General features: G+C 44.3%; 1 protein-coding gene across 1 annotated transcript in view; it reads right to left on the reverse strand.

Moving 5' to 3' along the window:
• Positions 1-15,883, reverse strand: part of CNTNAP2 (contactin associated protein 2) — a 1,623,532-nt gene that overhangs the window by 208,815 nt on the left and 1,398,834 nt on the right. Inside the window, exon 16 of the mRNA XM_041002153.1 lies at positions 4,672-4,842. Coding sequence (XP_040858087.1) covers positions 4,672-4,842 — 171 coding nt within the window. The remainder of the gene's footprint in view (positions 1-4,671; positions 4,843-15,883) is intronic.

Genomic DNA, 15,883 nt, shown 5'->3' on the forward strand with positions numbered 1-15,883 from the left:
CTTGAACTCGCCAGGATCCCATATGAGCGCCGGTTCTAATCCCGGCAGCTCCACTTCCCTTCCAGCTCCCTGCTTGTGGCCTTGGGACCCTGCACCCGTGTGAGAGGCCTGGAGGAAGTTCCTGGCTCCTGGCTTCAGCTCGGCACAGCACCGGCCGTTGCGCTCACTTGGGGAGTGAATCATCGGACGGAAGATCTTCCTCTCTATCTCTCCTCTCTGTATATCTGATTTTCCAATAAAAAGAAATAAATCTTAAAAAAAAAATCAGTCCACCTTAACGATAGATACAACCATCAGCAGCACTTTCTTTTACTCCAGTGGTCCTTAATTTGGGGGCTGGAAAGAAACTGGTCCAGCCTTTACTTCTCAGCATGTCTAGAATTCTAAGGCCCCAGAGTTTCTATTTAGCAAAGTGTCCTCCTGTGTCACTCTCCTCATTTCTACTGCTGCTATCTGCTGAGCATCAGGCCACAGCATTTGGCTTACAAGGTTTTGTTTGTTCCATGTCTTGGCTTCACTGGAACCCCCCACAGCTTGCTGGATGATCAGTCAGACACTCTGTCCTCCCAGTATCTTTTCTCAACAGCCTTTTCATACAACCTAGAATCCCACGTGCATGGCCAGATTATGCAGTTTAATTCTTCCAAAATTTCACCAACCATGGATGACTGTCCATCCATGTTTCAACATACTCTTTGTGTTTACGTGGACCACAAGTCCTTCCACAGTGGTAAACACTTCTCCTCCTAGCGTTTCTAAAGTATCTTACTCATGTAGCAAATGCTTGTGTAGCCTCATCCATGTGCCAGGCCTTGTCATGGCCCCGGAGAGCTGCTGACAAACCGTGATGGACATCACATCTTTCGGCACCATGGTGATTCCAGCTTTCCTTTTCAGCTTCTAGTGTGTGTTCCTTATATTCTTTCCTTCTTAAAGATTCATTTCATTTTTGTTTGCCAGGCAGAATTCCAGAAAGAAGGAGAGATAGATCTTCCATCTGCTGGTTCTCCCTCTCCTTTCAAATGGTTGAAACAGTCACAGCTGAATCAGTCTGAAGCCAGGAGCTAGCAGTCTCCTGCAGGTCTCCTTTATGGGTGCAGGGGCCCAAGGCCTTGGGTCATCCTCTACTGCTTTCCCAGGTCATAAGCAGGGAGCTGTGTTGGAAGTGGAGCAGCTGCGACTTGAACCAGCACCCATATGGGATGTCAATGCCACAGGAGGAAGCCTACCTTATTACATCACCGTGCAGGTGGGGTGTTATTAATTCACCCCCTACCCCCATATTTGTGTAATAGCCAGGGCTGGATCAGGCTGAAGCCAGGAGCCAAGAACTTGAACCAGCTCTCTCACATGGATATCGGAAACTCAAATACTTAGGCTGTCATTTGTTGCCTCCCTGTATCTTCGGTGTCTCCCTATTTGTTAGATCTGCTTCCTTGATCTATACATCTGTTCAAGTTTCAATCATCTTGCAACAGCAATAAGATCAACAAACGAGCCCATCTTCCTACTCACTCTGGCGAGTTTTTTCCCAGGGACCTCTGAACGTGGACACTGAAGGTTGCCATGCCCTTCTCTGTGAGGGTCATCTTTCAGCATTATCTAACACTCTTTGCTTGTCGAGATTCTTTTGTCATTTGATCTTTAATCTGGGATCCTGTTGCCTTCCTACTTCTCTGTCATTCTATTACAAACTACTCTGGCTCATATCACTTGAGTGTGCTTTTCAGTCTTGCGTAGCTTACTTATTCTTCTCTCAATGCATTTGTTTTAGGCAATTTCACTCATGATGAAGATACCGAACAACCATTTCCTGATGGTTTGCTAAGTGATGATGACCCACAAATTGTACTTTAATTTGGGCCTTTCTGTGGGGCTGCACACTTTAGTATTCAGCTCTTACTTGGTAAGGTCATCCTACATTCTACATATGCTTAGACTCCAAATACACCCAAAGATGTGTGTCTTTTGCCTTTGAATGCCTATTTATTTCTTCTTGAAAGGTACTCATCTCACATAGCATCAAAACCAGAAACAGGGCCTGGCAGAGTAGCCTAATGGCTTAAGTCCTCACCTTGCATGCACCAGGATCCCATATGAGTGCCGGTTCTAATTCCAGTTGCTCCACTTCCTTTCTGGCTCCCTGCTTGTGGCCTGGGAAGGCAGTCGAGGACGGCCCAAAGCCTTGGGACCCTGCATTTGTGTGGGAGACCTGGAGGAAGTTCCTGGCTCCTGGCTTTGGAAGTTCTTGGCTCTGACCATTGTGGACACTTGGGGAGTGAATCAATGGATGGAAGATCTTCCTTTCTGTCTCTCACTCTCTGTATATCTGACTTTCCAACAACAACAACAACAACAACAACAACCCCCAGAAACATTATCCTTCTTCTCGGACCTTCTCTTTCACTTAACCTTATGGCTATCTAATTTATTATGGCTATCTCTTTCATATTCAGAGCCTTCCTTGCTGTCTCTCTGCTCATTCTACTGCTGTCTTAATGCAAGCTCCCTTTTGCTCTTTGTCTGGCTTTTGATCCATTCTCTGGTAAAGAAAAGCTGATCATGTCACAACCAGGCTTACCACACAACTCTAGAAGTCACGTTAAGTCGGCTGCTTTCCCACACAGAGCACACTAAAGGGTTGGCCTTGCCTGGCTCCCTAGTTCCAGCTCTGTCCCAGGCTATTGCATAAGTGTCTCTGTGCACCTGTTCCCTCTTGAGCCCCTTGGTGCATTCTCTGACACAGTCATTCATTTGATGTTATCCTGAGACGTCCTTCCTGGCCCAATTTCAGTTCTTTCCTTCCCTTCTTTACTTAACTAACTCCTGCTCATCCATCAAAATTTAATTAAAATGTTCAGTTCTGGAAAGTGCTCCTTGTCACTCTAATCAAGTTGAAACAGCCCCCTTCCCCCCTGATTCTTTCAGTCACTTTCTCCCTGTTTGTTCCAGCAAAGTGTGGTTTAATGGTAACAGCAATGACTCTAAAACAGATTCAAATAATGTTTGGGGTCAATTTCAAGCTATGTGACCTTGGTCAATCTGACCCTCAGTTTTCTCATGTATAAAATGGAGATAGGAATTGAAAGATACACTCCAGAGAGAGTGATTCAGGGAGTGAGATGATGGAAGAACAGTGCCTGGAGCAAGATCTGAGACACAACAGTCTGAAAAAAATAACTGGGCTATTTTGATTGTGATCCTAATCACCAGTGTACTTGCCTGCTTCACAACACACATAGAAGAAGCTTTAAGGCGAAGATTCGGGCTTGGCCATCTCTGTTCCCTTAGCACCCACTACAGTACTGGGATATAGTACCTACTCAGTAAGTACTCATCCAATGACATCAGTATAAATCATGAATAAATGAGACATGGGTAAATCTTACCTTTCAAATGTGCTAATAAATGACATTGCCTTAATTTTAGCTTCTGTGTGTTTCTACTTGCATGCAAAATGCTGATGGTATTTCATGCCTTTACTGAACTCCGACATTGCTTTCTGAGTCCAGAATTTTCCATCCTTGACAGACGACACAATTGTGGTTAATGAATGGGACTGTGAACCCAGAAAGCAATGCATACGCATGCACAAGTGACAAAATTCTTTCAGTACACATGCAGAGAAACAGAACTTGAATTCCTAAGAGAGAGCGACATCAACAAAATGTTTGACTTCAGCAGCAGTCTTCCGGGAGCCACTGTGGCTGTGCCATATCAATAAAAGGGAGAGAGGGTGGGAGGGCTCTGTGAGGGTTCTCCACTCACTCCCCCAAGGAACCCTGTCAGGGAGGCGCCTGGGAAAAAAAATGTGATCCATGAGGCAGCAGCAAGTCTCAACGATGTGGGATTGTTTTACATGTTCTTCATAGAAGCACCACTTCTGTTGACTCTGAAGAAAATACTCTCAAACAGAAAAATCTGCCAGCCCTTCCCTCCAGTTAGATTCTTCTCTGACCTGTAAGCAGGGCAGCCGGTGTCTACCATGTAGGGGATCTGACCACGGTGCTTTCATCCTAAGTGATTATGAGCAGGTCTGGGGCATCTGGAGAGTGAGCTAGCAGCCAGGCACCTTCCCTCAGTGGCACTGTGTTCTCAGGGTCCTCCAAGGGTCTCCAAGCAAAGCTGAGTGGGCTCAACCTGTTTAAGATCTCTGACTCCTTGGCTGAGGATATCCAGAACCTGTGCTTGCCCAGCAGGTGCACAGGCCCTCTGACCTCTAGGATGGCAGTGCACTTGGGCTGCTAAGATGGTACCTGGGCCTCTCTGAGACTTGAATAATGCAGTTGTTTCCAACTATTACTCATGTTTTCCTTCTTGTTATTCCTTCTACCCCCAACACACAGAGACACACACTCTCCTTGCTCTCCTATAACCCTACACACTCCTCTATTTTCAACCCTGTCTCCTTGAAAACAGCCACACAAAAGAAGAAGCCTTCAACACTTCTCCCATCTGATTGGGGCAGTAAGTCCCCCTGGTCTTGCTTGAATAACATTGCCTAGGAGTCTGTGTGTACCTGCTCATTCACATTTAGAACTGGAACCCCTTGCTTGTTCTTGGGCCAAGAGAACCGCCCCTGTTGGACCCCGTGGAGTGATAGAAAGTGGGTCAAGACCAGCCTGGGAAGACTAACTGGACCGTTGGATTGGACAAAGAACTGGTACTCACATTTCAGTTCCAGCTTGATGAAATCGGTATTCCCCAGATTTTCAAGAAACACTCCTCGGGGGGTTAATGTTTTGAAGTAAAAGGAAATGTCAGCGCTTGTCTCCCCTTGGAAAGTAGAGAAGTGAAGGTAGGAGGATGGGTTTGGGAAGGAGGCGGCATTCCAGTAATTCCCTGTGGGAAGAAGTGAAATAGGTCAGTTCACATCTGGATCAACGTGGTTACATAAAACATGCCCTTTGTTTTTGCATTCGACAAATTTCCAGTGGTGATAACTTTGAGTCCTCTCATCCCGTTCAGCACATTGCACTAAATCACCACAAACCTAACCTTGACTTTGGAAAAGTTATCCATACAGGTTCGTAAAATACTTTCTTTATGTACATAAATACTTTAAATATTAATCCACAAAGTTATAGGAATTAAATATTAATGCTTAAAATTTATATAGACCATGTAAAATATTTATTTTACATATAAAATATTTTATTAAAGATTGATAGTTAGGGTTTCAAGTAACAGCAGCCTTGGGGAGGCTAAAATTGTTGGGTGGGAAGTCAGACATGAGTGACTGGAGCAAGGCCACAAGACTTCCTCGGGGGGAGAACCAAGGACCCACGTTCTCGCCCAGGGCATCTAAGAGCCTTCCGGGCTCATCACTTGTTAGCTTAGCTCAGGTTAATGTATCCTGGTAACATGGGAACTCAGCCAAACCAGAAGCATGTCGCCTGTGGCACATGAGCTGGAGAATGAAGATGACCTTGCCTCACCATAGGATCATTGCCATGGAAGTGGCACCACAGTTTTAGAGCAACTAGACCTTCCACAAGCAAGGGTTGTCCCTTTGCAGGCAATGCTCTGTCCCAGATGCCACTCAAAGACATCACAGCCCAACGATGAGCACCATGCATCACCATATTAAAGAGATTAAAGCCCCAGACCCTGAGTAGAAGGAAACCATCTTCCCTGATGGGTCCGTTCTTCCAGTGGCACCTGCTTCCAAGGATGTTGCTGTGCTTACTTTGGCTGGCTGATCTGTAATTCCTCACCGTCCAGTGAGAAGGATCAGGCCCTCATCTGTTTTCACTGGTGATGACGCTAAGGCGAGAGTACCAGGAGACAAAAACTGGGAGGGGTTCCTGGTGTTACTGGATGGCTGTGCATGTGCTGCAGCGCTGGTTTGAACTTGCGCATAGGCACTGGGAATTTTATTCTAGTGCAAAAGGCATCTGAATTAGACCTAAGGGTGGTAACAGAGAAGACGAGTTTTGGTAGTTCTGCCCCATCTTCTCCTCTGCCTCAGTCGTGGGATAACCAGGGCCTATCTTCCCCTTTGCATGCAGGCACTTTAGGAACACAACTGGAAGGGTAGGGGACGAAGGGGTGCTGAAGTTAAGCACCAGAACTGCAGTGTGTCCTTCCTGTATGCTTCCTGGGGACTCCGGGTGAGGCTCTGAACTGTGGAGTCGTTTCATAGGGTGGATGCTGATGAGCTGGGAGGAGTGGAGGGCTTTCACTGTGGACACACCCCTGTTTCCACACTCAGCCCCACACCTCACAGAGTGGTCAAGGTTCCCAGGAGAAAGGCAATGGACAGAACAAAACAGAAAATGCTGAACTGGAGTATTCAGTTTCTGTTAGGATGACAGACCAAGATTTTTAAATGAATTCAAAACTGGCTCTCCACTTCATCTTCAGAAATTTCTACTTAATATGCACATCTCTGAGTACATTTACTATCCCTGTCAAGGACTAAAATACATGAATGTGTTTCAAAACAATGACTAGATTTGATTATAAATCTCAAAACATGTTCTTCAGTAACACTTGCTATTTCCTTTCTCTAAACAGCACCAGGAATCAGCCAAGTTTACTCCAATGGTTTCTATTCACACAGAAACCAGCTTTTCTTTTCTTTTTTTAGGCAAATTACATAGGTATGCCCCATTAAAGTCAACCACTAGTTGGCTTTCTGCCAATACTTCTATATTTAGGCCATAATTTACAATTAAACATGTAATTTGCTACATTTTGAGATAGTCACAGATCTTATTTAATTAATGCTATTGGTTTTGTTCTCAGAGCCAAGTTAAAGGATGAGAGCATTCAAACTTCAACAAGTTTAGTGGAGCATTCATTGACTCATGAGTGGGGCAGTACTTTCAGAGGTCAGGGCTTCACTGGGGCCACAGGGGGACAAGGCAAAATATTTATAAGCTGTTTGTTAAATCAAGGCAAAGACATACTTGGTTAATATACAAAGTTCCTACTTGGAGGTTAATTGGTAGTTTTTGATTGGTTAAGCTGGCCTTTCATTTCACTCTTTACAAGGAATTTATTTTTCATTTGTAAATAATCTATACATATCAGATAAATTATTACATTTACAGTCATAAAGATATGAATAATATTTCCTCACATACTGAAGTTGTCTTAGTCTAATGGTCTCACCATAAATTTATTTAAAAATATTTATTTGAAAGGCATCATGAAAGACAGACAAGAGAGAAAGAGAGAAAGAAAGAGGAAGAGAGAGATTTTCCAGCCTTGGTTTATTCTCCAAATGACTGTAACATTCAGGGCAGGGTAGACTGAAGCGAGGATCCAGGAGCTTCATCTGTGGCTCTTAAATGGGTATAGGGACCCAGACATTTGGGCCAACTTCCATTATCTCCAAGATGCATAGACGGGAGCTGGACCGGAAGTGCAGCAGTTGGTGCTCAAACCGACACTGCCTGGGGATTTGGGCATCCCAGCTTGTGGCTTAACCTGATGCACCACGATGCTGGCCCCTCCCTATCAACTGTTTAACAGGTACTGCCTAACCAGTAGGATGATACAACAGATGTTTGTAAATATCTTCAGGTAAAAATTTCGAGGAAGGTGATGGAGAATGTATTACTTAGAAGGTACTTCCAAAATCTTAATGTGGTTTTAAACAACGGCAAGAAGAAGAATCACACAGTCATAGCTTTCAGCAGGAGAAAAACAGGCTAATTTCTTTCTGGAAAGAAAAATATTGCATGGTACAGGGTAGGAAAATATTGGAAAAGATCTTTACTGTCCCTGCACTTGCTGTCATCCGAGGTCTGACTCCTCCTCCTGTGTCAACATCTGGTCTACTGCGCAGTGGAGGATTAGGCTCACCTTGACTAGCTAGCTGCTCAAAACTGAAACAAAAACAAAAACAAAAACCCTTTTGTGGCAAAATCCAAATTCTATGAAAAGTTGTAACTCTCTCAGCCATCAGGGAGCCTTCGAGCTGGGAAGGGAAGGAGATGGTCGCTGAGCCAAAAGGATTGAGCTCATCCTAATTGGGGGAGAGCCTTTAGCAACTTAAGAACTTGCACGGATCAAAGTCTCCCACCATGGTTCATTCTTGAGCAAAACAGTTCTGTTTCTTCAAGCTGTATCCCCAGGATACAAATGTCATTAGCATTTTAAAGTTTCAATCCAATCAAGTATATTCCTATTTTATTGGGGGGGGTGGTGGTCAGTGATGTATTAGCAGAAAGGGAAGTTGTCTAAAATGACCCTGGGAAAAGGAAAAGGAAAGCATGTCAGTATTTATTTGAGGTCCAGCTCTGGTTATTCAGACAGAATTATCCTGGGAGAAGAGAGGGCCGTTCAATCAGTTATTTTGGTTTGATGAAATAGCTCCACAGACCACAATTCCATTTGTTCTAATTCTATGCTCACTAAGCAACTCCAATGTAATTTGGCCTCTCAAATGGACTTATTCACAGAGAAATCATGTCTCCTGCAAAAGGAAGGGCTTTCTGGAAATGCCTAGATGACCACATGATTTGTTTGAAGTTATCACCCATCTCTGAATTTAATAAATCCAGATTCTTGTCCTGCGATGAGCATTGTCCCCTAGACCTGACTGATGGTTGAAGTGTCTGCCAAAGAGATCCCGAGGGCGATCCCACTGGGGCCAGGCAGAGCACATTAAGAATTTCCATTTCTGCGTATTTTTAAAAGCTCATCCCTTTAGATACATGTTTTAGTTAAACTCTATAATGCATAATGCATAAATACAGCGACGCATGGAGAGGATTTACAAGCAGACACACTGAACGGGATGTGGGCGTGAAGGTTTGTGGTGAGAGAGACACAAACGTGCAGTTCTTAGAAACCCTCCCTGGGTCCTCTGCCAGGAGATTTCAGTGATAAAACCACCTGAGTGCTGCATCCAGTGCTCGTTGCATTGAACAGTCTTACTGTTATCTACACTGCTCCCAATGAAGCATAAGCTCCAGGAATAAATTATCCCATCTCTATAACCATCAGCCCCAGAAAACATTCAGTATTAGATAAAGCATCATTCGATGAATGAATAAATACTTAGTTTCCCTTCTTGCTTGTATCCAACTCTACTCCATCCCTGACATTCTGATGGGATAAAATGTGCTTCCTGGTAACCTGAGTGCTTAAGAGGCTAAATAAATATAAATAAAAGCTAATGTTGCCTTAGCACCTCCTGATGACTGGACACTGCTTTCACCAGAACACCATAATTCCCCTTATACATGACTTTGTTCCTATTACTCCCTATAGACTTCATTGACCAGTGCCATGCATTTACAAGACTTATGGTCTCATAACCTTAAAGCTATTGAAATAGCTGCAATTTGTACTTGCTATCAAGGTCAGTGCTGTGAAAGGTAAGCGACACTGCATGGGAATGCAAAGTTGGAAACAGGAGAGCGAGGTGTGGGAAGGCCTGAGCCACGATGGCACACTGGACAGACTGAAAAGGCAAGGGGGTGGGAAACCCAGTTTTTCTATGTATCTGCATCTAACACTGCTGTCAAACTCTTTGCCAAGTTTTTCCCAAGGTTAAACATATCAGGCAATCTGGCAGCAATATGGTTGTCCTCTGGAGGAATCAGACCTCCATTTGCCTTCCTGTCCCCACTGGGAAAGGTTCGCCTGAGCCTTGTCCCACAGCTCTGGTGTTGGGCCCTTACCCCTGTGTAATGGGGACTTGGCTGGCCATGTTTTAGTGTTAGCTGTTCACGTTTCGGGATACCAGGACTACCTCTCCTGGAGCTTTAGAGCATAATTTCCTAAACATCCTCAGAGAGCTTCTGGAGAAAAGGGTACTCAAGGTCAAGTTTTGAAGACCTCACTCTTCTGATGTGTCATTACTCTGCTTTCACACTTAACCAAGAAACTCCACAAACAAACTGTCAAGCTGTCTTGTGTTGCTACTGAAACACCTAATGCTTTCTGATGGTTCTGCCTGGAATGTGACCTTGTTTTTTTTCCCCCTATGGAAACTTCTAGGGCTTTTTTTTTTGTAATTCTTTCAGTTGAAACTTCTGTGATTGGCTTGGATACCCCCACCCCGCCACCCCTCCCCCCCAATCAGGTCTGGGATTTTAATACTTCTCTAATCTTTTGCTCTCAAATACTTGCTCATTCATTCATTTTTTTTTTCTATTTTGATTTTTGTTTTTTGCATTCTCGTTCTTTGGGAATTTTCTCAGCTTCACTTTCAATCTGGCCATTGTGTTTTCATGTTATCTGCTATGTTTTCATGTCTTGCTTTTTGATAGTCCCCAGGAGGTTAGCAAAGGGCAGGAGACCTTTTGAGGGTATGCCAAGCTGTGGTTTGCTGAGGGGTGTGCCCACCGAAGGTCTTATCCATTCTCTCTCCCAGAATCAGCCTTTTACTGGGGACACTGATGGGTCTGAGAGGAGCACTGCCCTGAATAGCACCTCCATAGCGTGTGCTTTCCCTGGCAAGTGCTTTCCAAGGTAAACAGCAGTTTTGAAGACAGTCATTACTCAGAGCGTTATTAATGACCCTAAGGTTAAAATCTGAATCATACACAATGAGCATTCTATTGTTTACTGGAGACTGAGTGGTATTTATATCAACAAACCAGATGGCTTCATTTGCATGCAGATTCCAACTTATTTGTAGACGTTTGCTTATGGATAGAAAAAAAAATAGTACTCCTTTAATTAAACCTCTTTGAATATTCAGGTTAGGTATGAGTCGCTTTGCAGAGCCCTAGGGCTCATTTTTCTGAGCAACCAAAACTCAGATGCTGAGCTGCAAGTGAAGGTGCTGACCTTGGACTCAGGTGGAGTCTGGCCTAGAGTGCACCATGCCCTGCAGCAAGCCCAAAGGGTAATATTACAAACTTGGAGGAGGAGTTTAACAATGTATTTCCCGCTGTGTCTCTGTGAGCTGGTTCCCTAGGTTAGCAGGGGACAGGGTGTGAGCCAAAGGAATATGGTGGCAGCACCTTGGAAGTCATGATGCTTCAGCACTTCCTACAGCACTGTGAGACAGCTGCTGGCCCAGTTCCGGGGGACGTGAGCAAACGTGTGTGCCAAAGTCCACTCACGGTACCTGCACGTATGTATCAATGATACTGAAGGGAGTAGCCAGTCCACTTACGGCACATGTACATATCGATGATACTGAAGGGAAGTAGTTTCATTTTACTTTGGGTGCCTGAACCCGTTGCACATCTGTGGCTGTACACGCAAAGGGGGCCGAGTCCATCTTTTCTTCTGAAGCTCTCCAGCTCCTCCCAGGAGGGCCCTCTAGTGCCTCTGATGTTTTTAGCTGAGTCTGTTACTTATTTGTGAGCCATTCCAGGTACTGTGTGATCAGACTGAGAATATTGGGAATGGAACAATGAATAACTAGGTGGGAGGGGAACTCCTGGGCTAGGCATCCTTTGCTTAAGTTCTTCACCCAAAATTCAGGGTAAGTCCTGAGTGCTTCAGGGTGACTGATTCTCTCTCTGTCTCTCTCTCTCTCTCACACACACACACATACACACACAAACTGGCAAGACTGAGGCTCTCATACTTCAGGAAAAAAAAAAAAAACAGAGAGAGAGAGATGGAAGGAAGGTGCATGTAATTTAGCAAAATCCGAAACTTCCAGAGGCTGGCCGACAGAATACTTAGAGCAGGACTCAGGGTGCAGGGTCAACCACACCTGCTCCTCACCGCAGCCTGCAAGTGTCTGTCCTATTCAGCATGTTTACCTGTGAATCCTGCCCAGGGGTCCTCGGGCGTATGCATCATGGATTATAAAGTCGAACTAAAACGTGTATCTAATATGTGTGCCAGTGACCCAGGAATGGATATGTCTACTTCTCTCTCCTTTCCTTGAATAATTTCAGCCACTTTGCGATTTCTAGTACTGAGCAATGTGATACAAACTAGTGATTTCCAAATTTATGCATACAATTATGCCAGAACTATTAAGTTTGTTGATTTACATTTAATATATATAAAGTCTAGTATATAACATAAGTCTAATATGTTTATTATATATTAATGTATATTGATTAATATGATTTATTTATTTATTTATCTATATATTTATTTATTTGCTGGACAGCATTTTACAAGGGGTTTAGATTCTAAATGTCCAAAAGTGAACCTATTTTTTTTTTCCCAATTAACTATGCTTGCAGTGTTTTCCAGTACTCTGCAGAGGTTGAATTTTTTCTCTTCTAAAGCCAGGCCCCTGGCAGACATCCCTCAGCATCCAGAGCATCCCAAGGGATTGGTAATGACATCTCCTAAGCATTTCTGCAACGGGACCCTTCCCCTTGGTGAGCATCCCTTGCTGTGGCTCAGGCCATGCTCTCACGGTCAGGTGCTGCAGCAGCATCCTAATATGCTTGCTTCTAGTGCTGCTCATCTTGAATCCACCTTTCACAGAGTCAGCAGAGGACCCTGTCTAAAAGGCATCACTGCCCGTTTCACTCTCTTGCAGGAAGCTTTGAGGATTCTCAACAGCCTGTGGAATAGCTTGCTCGATCCCCGAGATGGCACAAATAAGACCAGGGCGTTCAAACTCAGCCTCAGTCTCTCTCTCTCCTGCTTGTCCCCCAGTGACCACTCCAGCACTGAGGAGCTGCCATGGCTTACACCACCCTCAGGGTTAAATTTCAATTCTTTATTTATATTGCTTGATTTTTTCTGGGGGTATTGTCTTTCTCCTCCATCTTCCTTGCCTCCATTCTCCCATATCACACATTTTATTTGGCCTGATTCCTAATCATTGCTGTTTAAATGTTTATCTTTCATTTTTTACTTAGTTGAGACAGAATGAGAGCACTTCCATTCATTAGTTCACTCTGTTCTTACCCTCAAATGGTTGTTATAGCCAGGACTGTTCCAGACCAAATCCAGTAGTTAGGAATTACAACTGGCCTACCCATGTGGGTATTGAGCCATCACCCGCTGCCTCTTATACTGCACATGAACAGGAAGCCGGGTCGCAAGTGGAAGCAAGACTTGAATCCAAATACTCTTGACATGAGCTTAACCAGCTGTGCCACAACACCTGCCACCACCCATCATTATTTAAGAATCAGTCATTTGTCAAAGTCTCTAGGGAGCCTTTCTGAGCCTCGGGGCCAGAGGTGACGCCCTTGGCCCTGCACTTCTTGTGTTTGTCATTGTATTTAGCTTATTCTGCCTACTTTCGTGGATTCCTCTCTTCTGCTGGGTTGCAAGCTTCAGACAGGAGAGCATGCTTTCCTTGACTTCTCTCGCTAATATCTGGTGTGACAGAGATTTGGAAGAGGTGAGAAAAATGTATCTTCACATAACTGGAATGATTGCTCACCCCACTATCCATTAGTATGTACTGACATTATCATCTGCAAAGTCCACAAGAAGGAAGAGTTATTCAGTATGCATGGATGAAGCTTTTCCCGGGTTGGCATTAGGTCGGCTTTTAGGGCTTCTATGGGATCTCAGAAGACAGCCATCACACAGCCATGGGGTCCCCTGCGAGCAAACGTGGCAGGCCACTGCCGACCATTGCCTATCATGTACATCTTTGCTTTGTCTCCCTTTGCATCCGCTTCCTCTTTTCACACCATGGTAATTCATAGCATAATGCCATGAAGTCCCACTTTATCGCCAGTGCTGAGGTCATGAAGAATGGGCATTGTGAGACGCGGAGCTGTAATGGAAGGCAGCCTTCCTGTATTGATAGACTACAAAACCCCCAGAGCCCCATATCCAAAGAACACCACACTTTATATCAAATCCATTAGGTGAATAAAATGTGGGAAAAGCCACTCATTTCAGCAGAATGACGCTCGTGAAAATCAGAAACTGTTCTACATCCAGGGGAAGGGCTTGGTGTGTGCCATGCAATTATGATGCATGAATCAAAGTTTCCTTTTTGTGTTTTTGCTTCATTAGGGGAAATAAAGATCCATGGAGCCTCAAGGTAGCTACAGTCATTTTCCTGTTAGATGTGATAACCTGGTTGCTGTTTCAGAGAGCATGAATCTACTGCACTGGGCAAAGCGTGCAAGATGAGGAAATGAATGCCATCACTTAAATATTCCTTCATTTTTTTTTTTTTTGCAAATTGGAAAATAATTCCTTCTTCATTCAGCCATAATTATTTAAAAATGATTAATTAATCTTATTTGCTTGAAAGGCAGAGTGTGAACAGAGAGAATCCTCATCTACTGTTTTGCTTCTTAAGTGCTCACAGCAACCTGGGAGGGCCGGCCACGCGGCCAGCAGAAGCCTGGCACTCAGCCGTGGTCTCCAACAACGGTGTCGGACATCCAGCTACTGGAGCCATTGCCTGATGATCTCAGGGTGCACCTTAGCAGGCATCTCAGAGGCACGAGGCCAAGTGGTGAGCCTCGGCCCTCTGAGATGGGTCGTGGGTGTCCCAAGCGGCAACTTAACTGTTGAGTCAAACGGCCATCCCTATGGTCATGATTTAAAGGCACACCACCATACAGAAGCATTTCAAAGTATAAACCAATTACAAGAAAGGTTTAACAGTGTTTTGCCTTTGCTTATTCACAATAACAGAACAGTAACACAGACCTCTAGGAAAGCAGGGGTGAAGGATTTGGTGTGGATTTCTACTATTGTGCTGGAAGAACATTCTGTTGAAAGAACACATGGAAACACATTCCACACAGCCACTGAGTAAAAATAATTTATGATATAAAAATAAATACTGCATCAAACTGGAAGCAATGAGGACAATAGGAACACAGTGAGGATTCCAGCCCATCTTGCCTTTGCTCTGTTGCTGCTTCTGTTCTGTGAAACAGTGGACCCAGGATTCTGTGCTTTGGTCCTGACCATCTTTCAGCCAAGATCGAAAACATGGGGTACAAGGTGACTGTAAAGGGCACCCCTTGGTCTGTGGCTACTCATGACTAGTCTGCATTGCTAAATTTACATAGATCTGAAGATTCTTAAAGCTCTGTGTTAGATAACTAAAGCAGATGCCATCTAGAATAAATGCTCGCCAACAGGTTGCCATAGATTGGTTTCAATTTCACGGGAAGCAGACAATATGTGTGCAAGCAGCTCAAAAGGCGTGTGTGGCAACTGGCTGTGGGAGTGCCTGGAATAATGAGCAGTGTGCTCACTAGAAGTCGCTGTTGGGGGGATGCTTACCCCCAAGGCCCTGCAGACCTGGGGAACCTGTGTGAACCATTCCGAGGGTCTGACTTGGCCACCGTGCAGGATTTCTCTGCATCAAAGATGCAAAGAGCAGAGCCTCACTCTATGTTTGTCAAGGATAACATGGCATAAAAGTACACTCCTGGCTAATGAACCACTGACTACATTATTCCAATGAAATTCAGGATGGTTGATTTATGACTGACTCATAGTTCCTGCTTTGACATTTCAAATTGTGAAAAAGGATTTTAGGGTTCTTTGTCTTGCCCTTGAGGGTCCTGGGAGCAATAGAGGGAAGACAGCATGTTCAGAATGCAGCTATCGGAGCATCCCAACATGTTTAAAAGGGAATTTGGATGATAACAAAAAGCAAAAGTTAAAGTTCCAACTGCCACAGCGTGGTGCTGGAGGTTATGCTAATTTGAAACTGAGTAGATGGTGGCATAATCTGGATTTTGAAAGCAATTATTTCCAACAGTCTGGCAGTTGCCCAGAGCACAACAGCTTTGAAACATGTTGTATTCTGACCTTTTCCTGGGCTAGAGACTCCGGAGAAAGAACGAGGGCTTTAAAATTCAGATAGGAAGGTGCACAAACAAAGCACTGAATGGAATCTGATGGAACCAATCTCACATTTCACCTCTGCAAAACTTTATGGGAAGTTTATGGGGATTTATTGTTTCAAGAACAGAAGGACATTTACCTACCGATGCAGAGGAATAAATTTCAAGTACATTTAGTATTGGAGAATGGCCGCTTTATTGCTGATTTC

The sequence above is a fragment of the Ochotona curzoniae genome, unplaced genomic scaffold, assembly GCF_017591425.1.
Source record: "Ochotona curzoniae isolate NIBS_2020 unplaced genomic scaffold, NIBS_Ocur_1.0 scaffold_2476, whole genome shotgun sequence".
NCBI classification, from domain to species: domain Eukaryota; kingdom Metazoa; phylum Chordata; class Mammalia; order Lagomorpha; family Ochotonidae; genus Ochotona; species Ochotona curzoniae.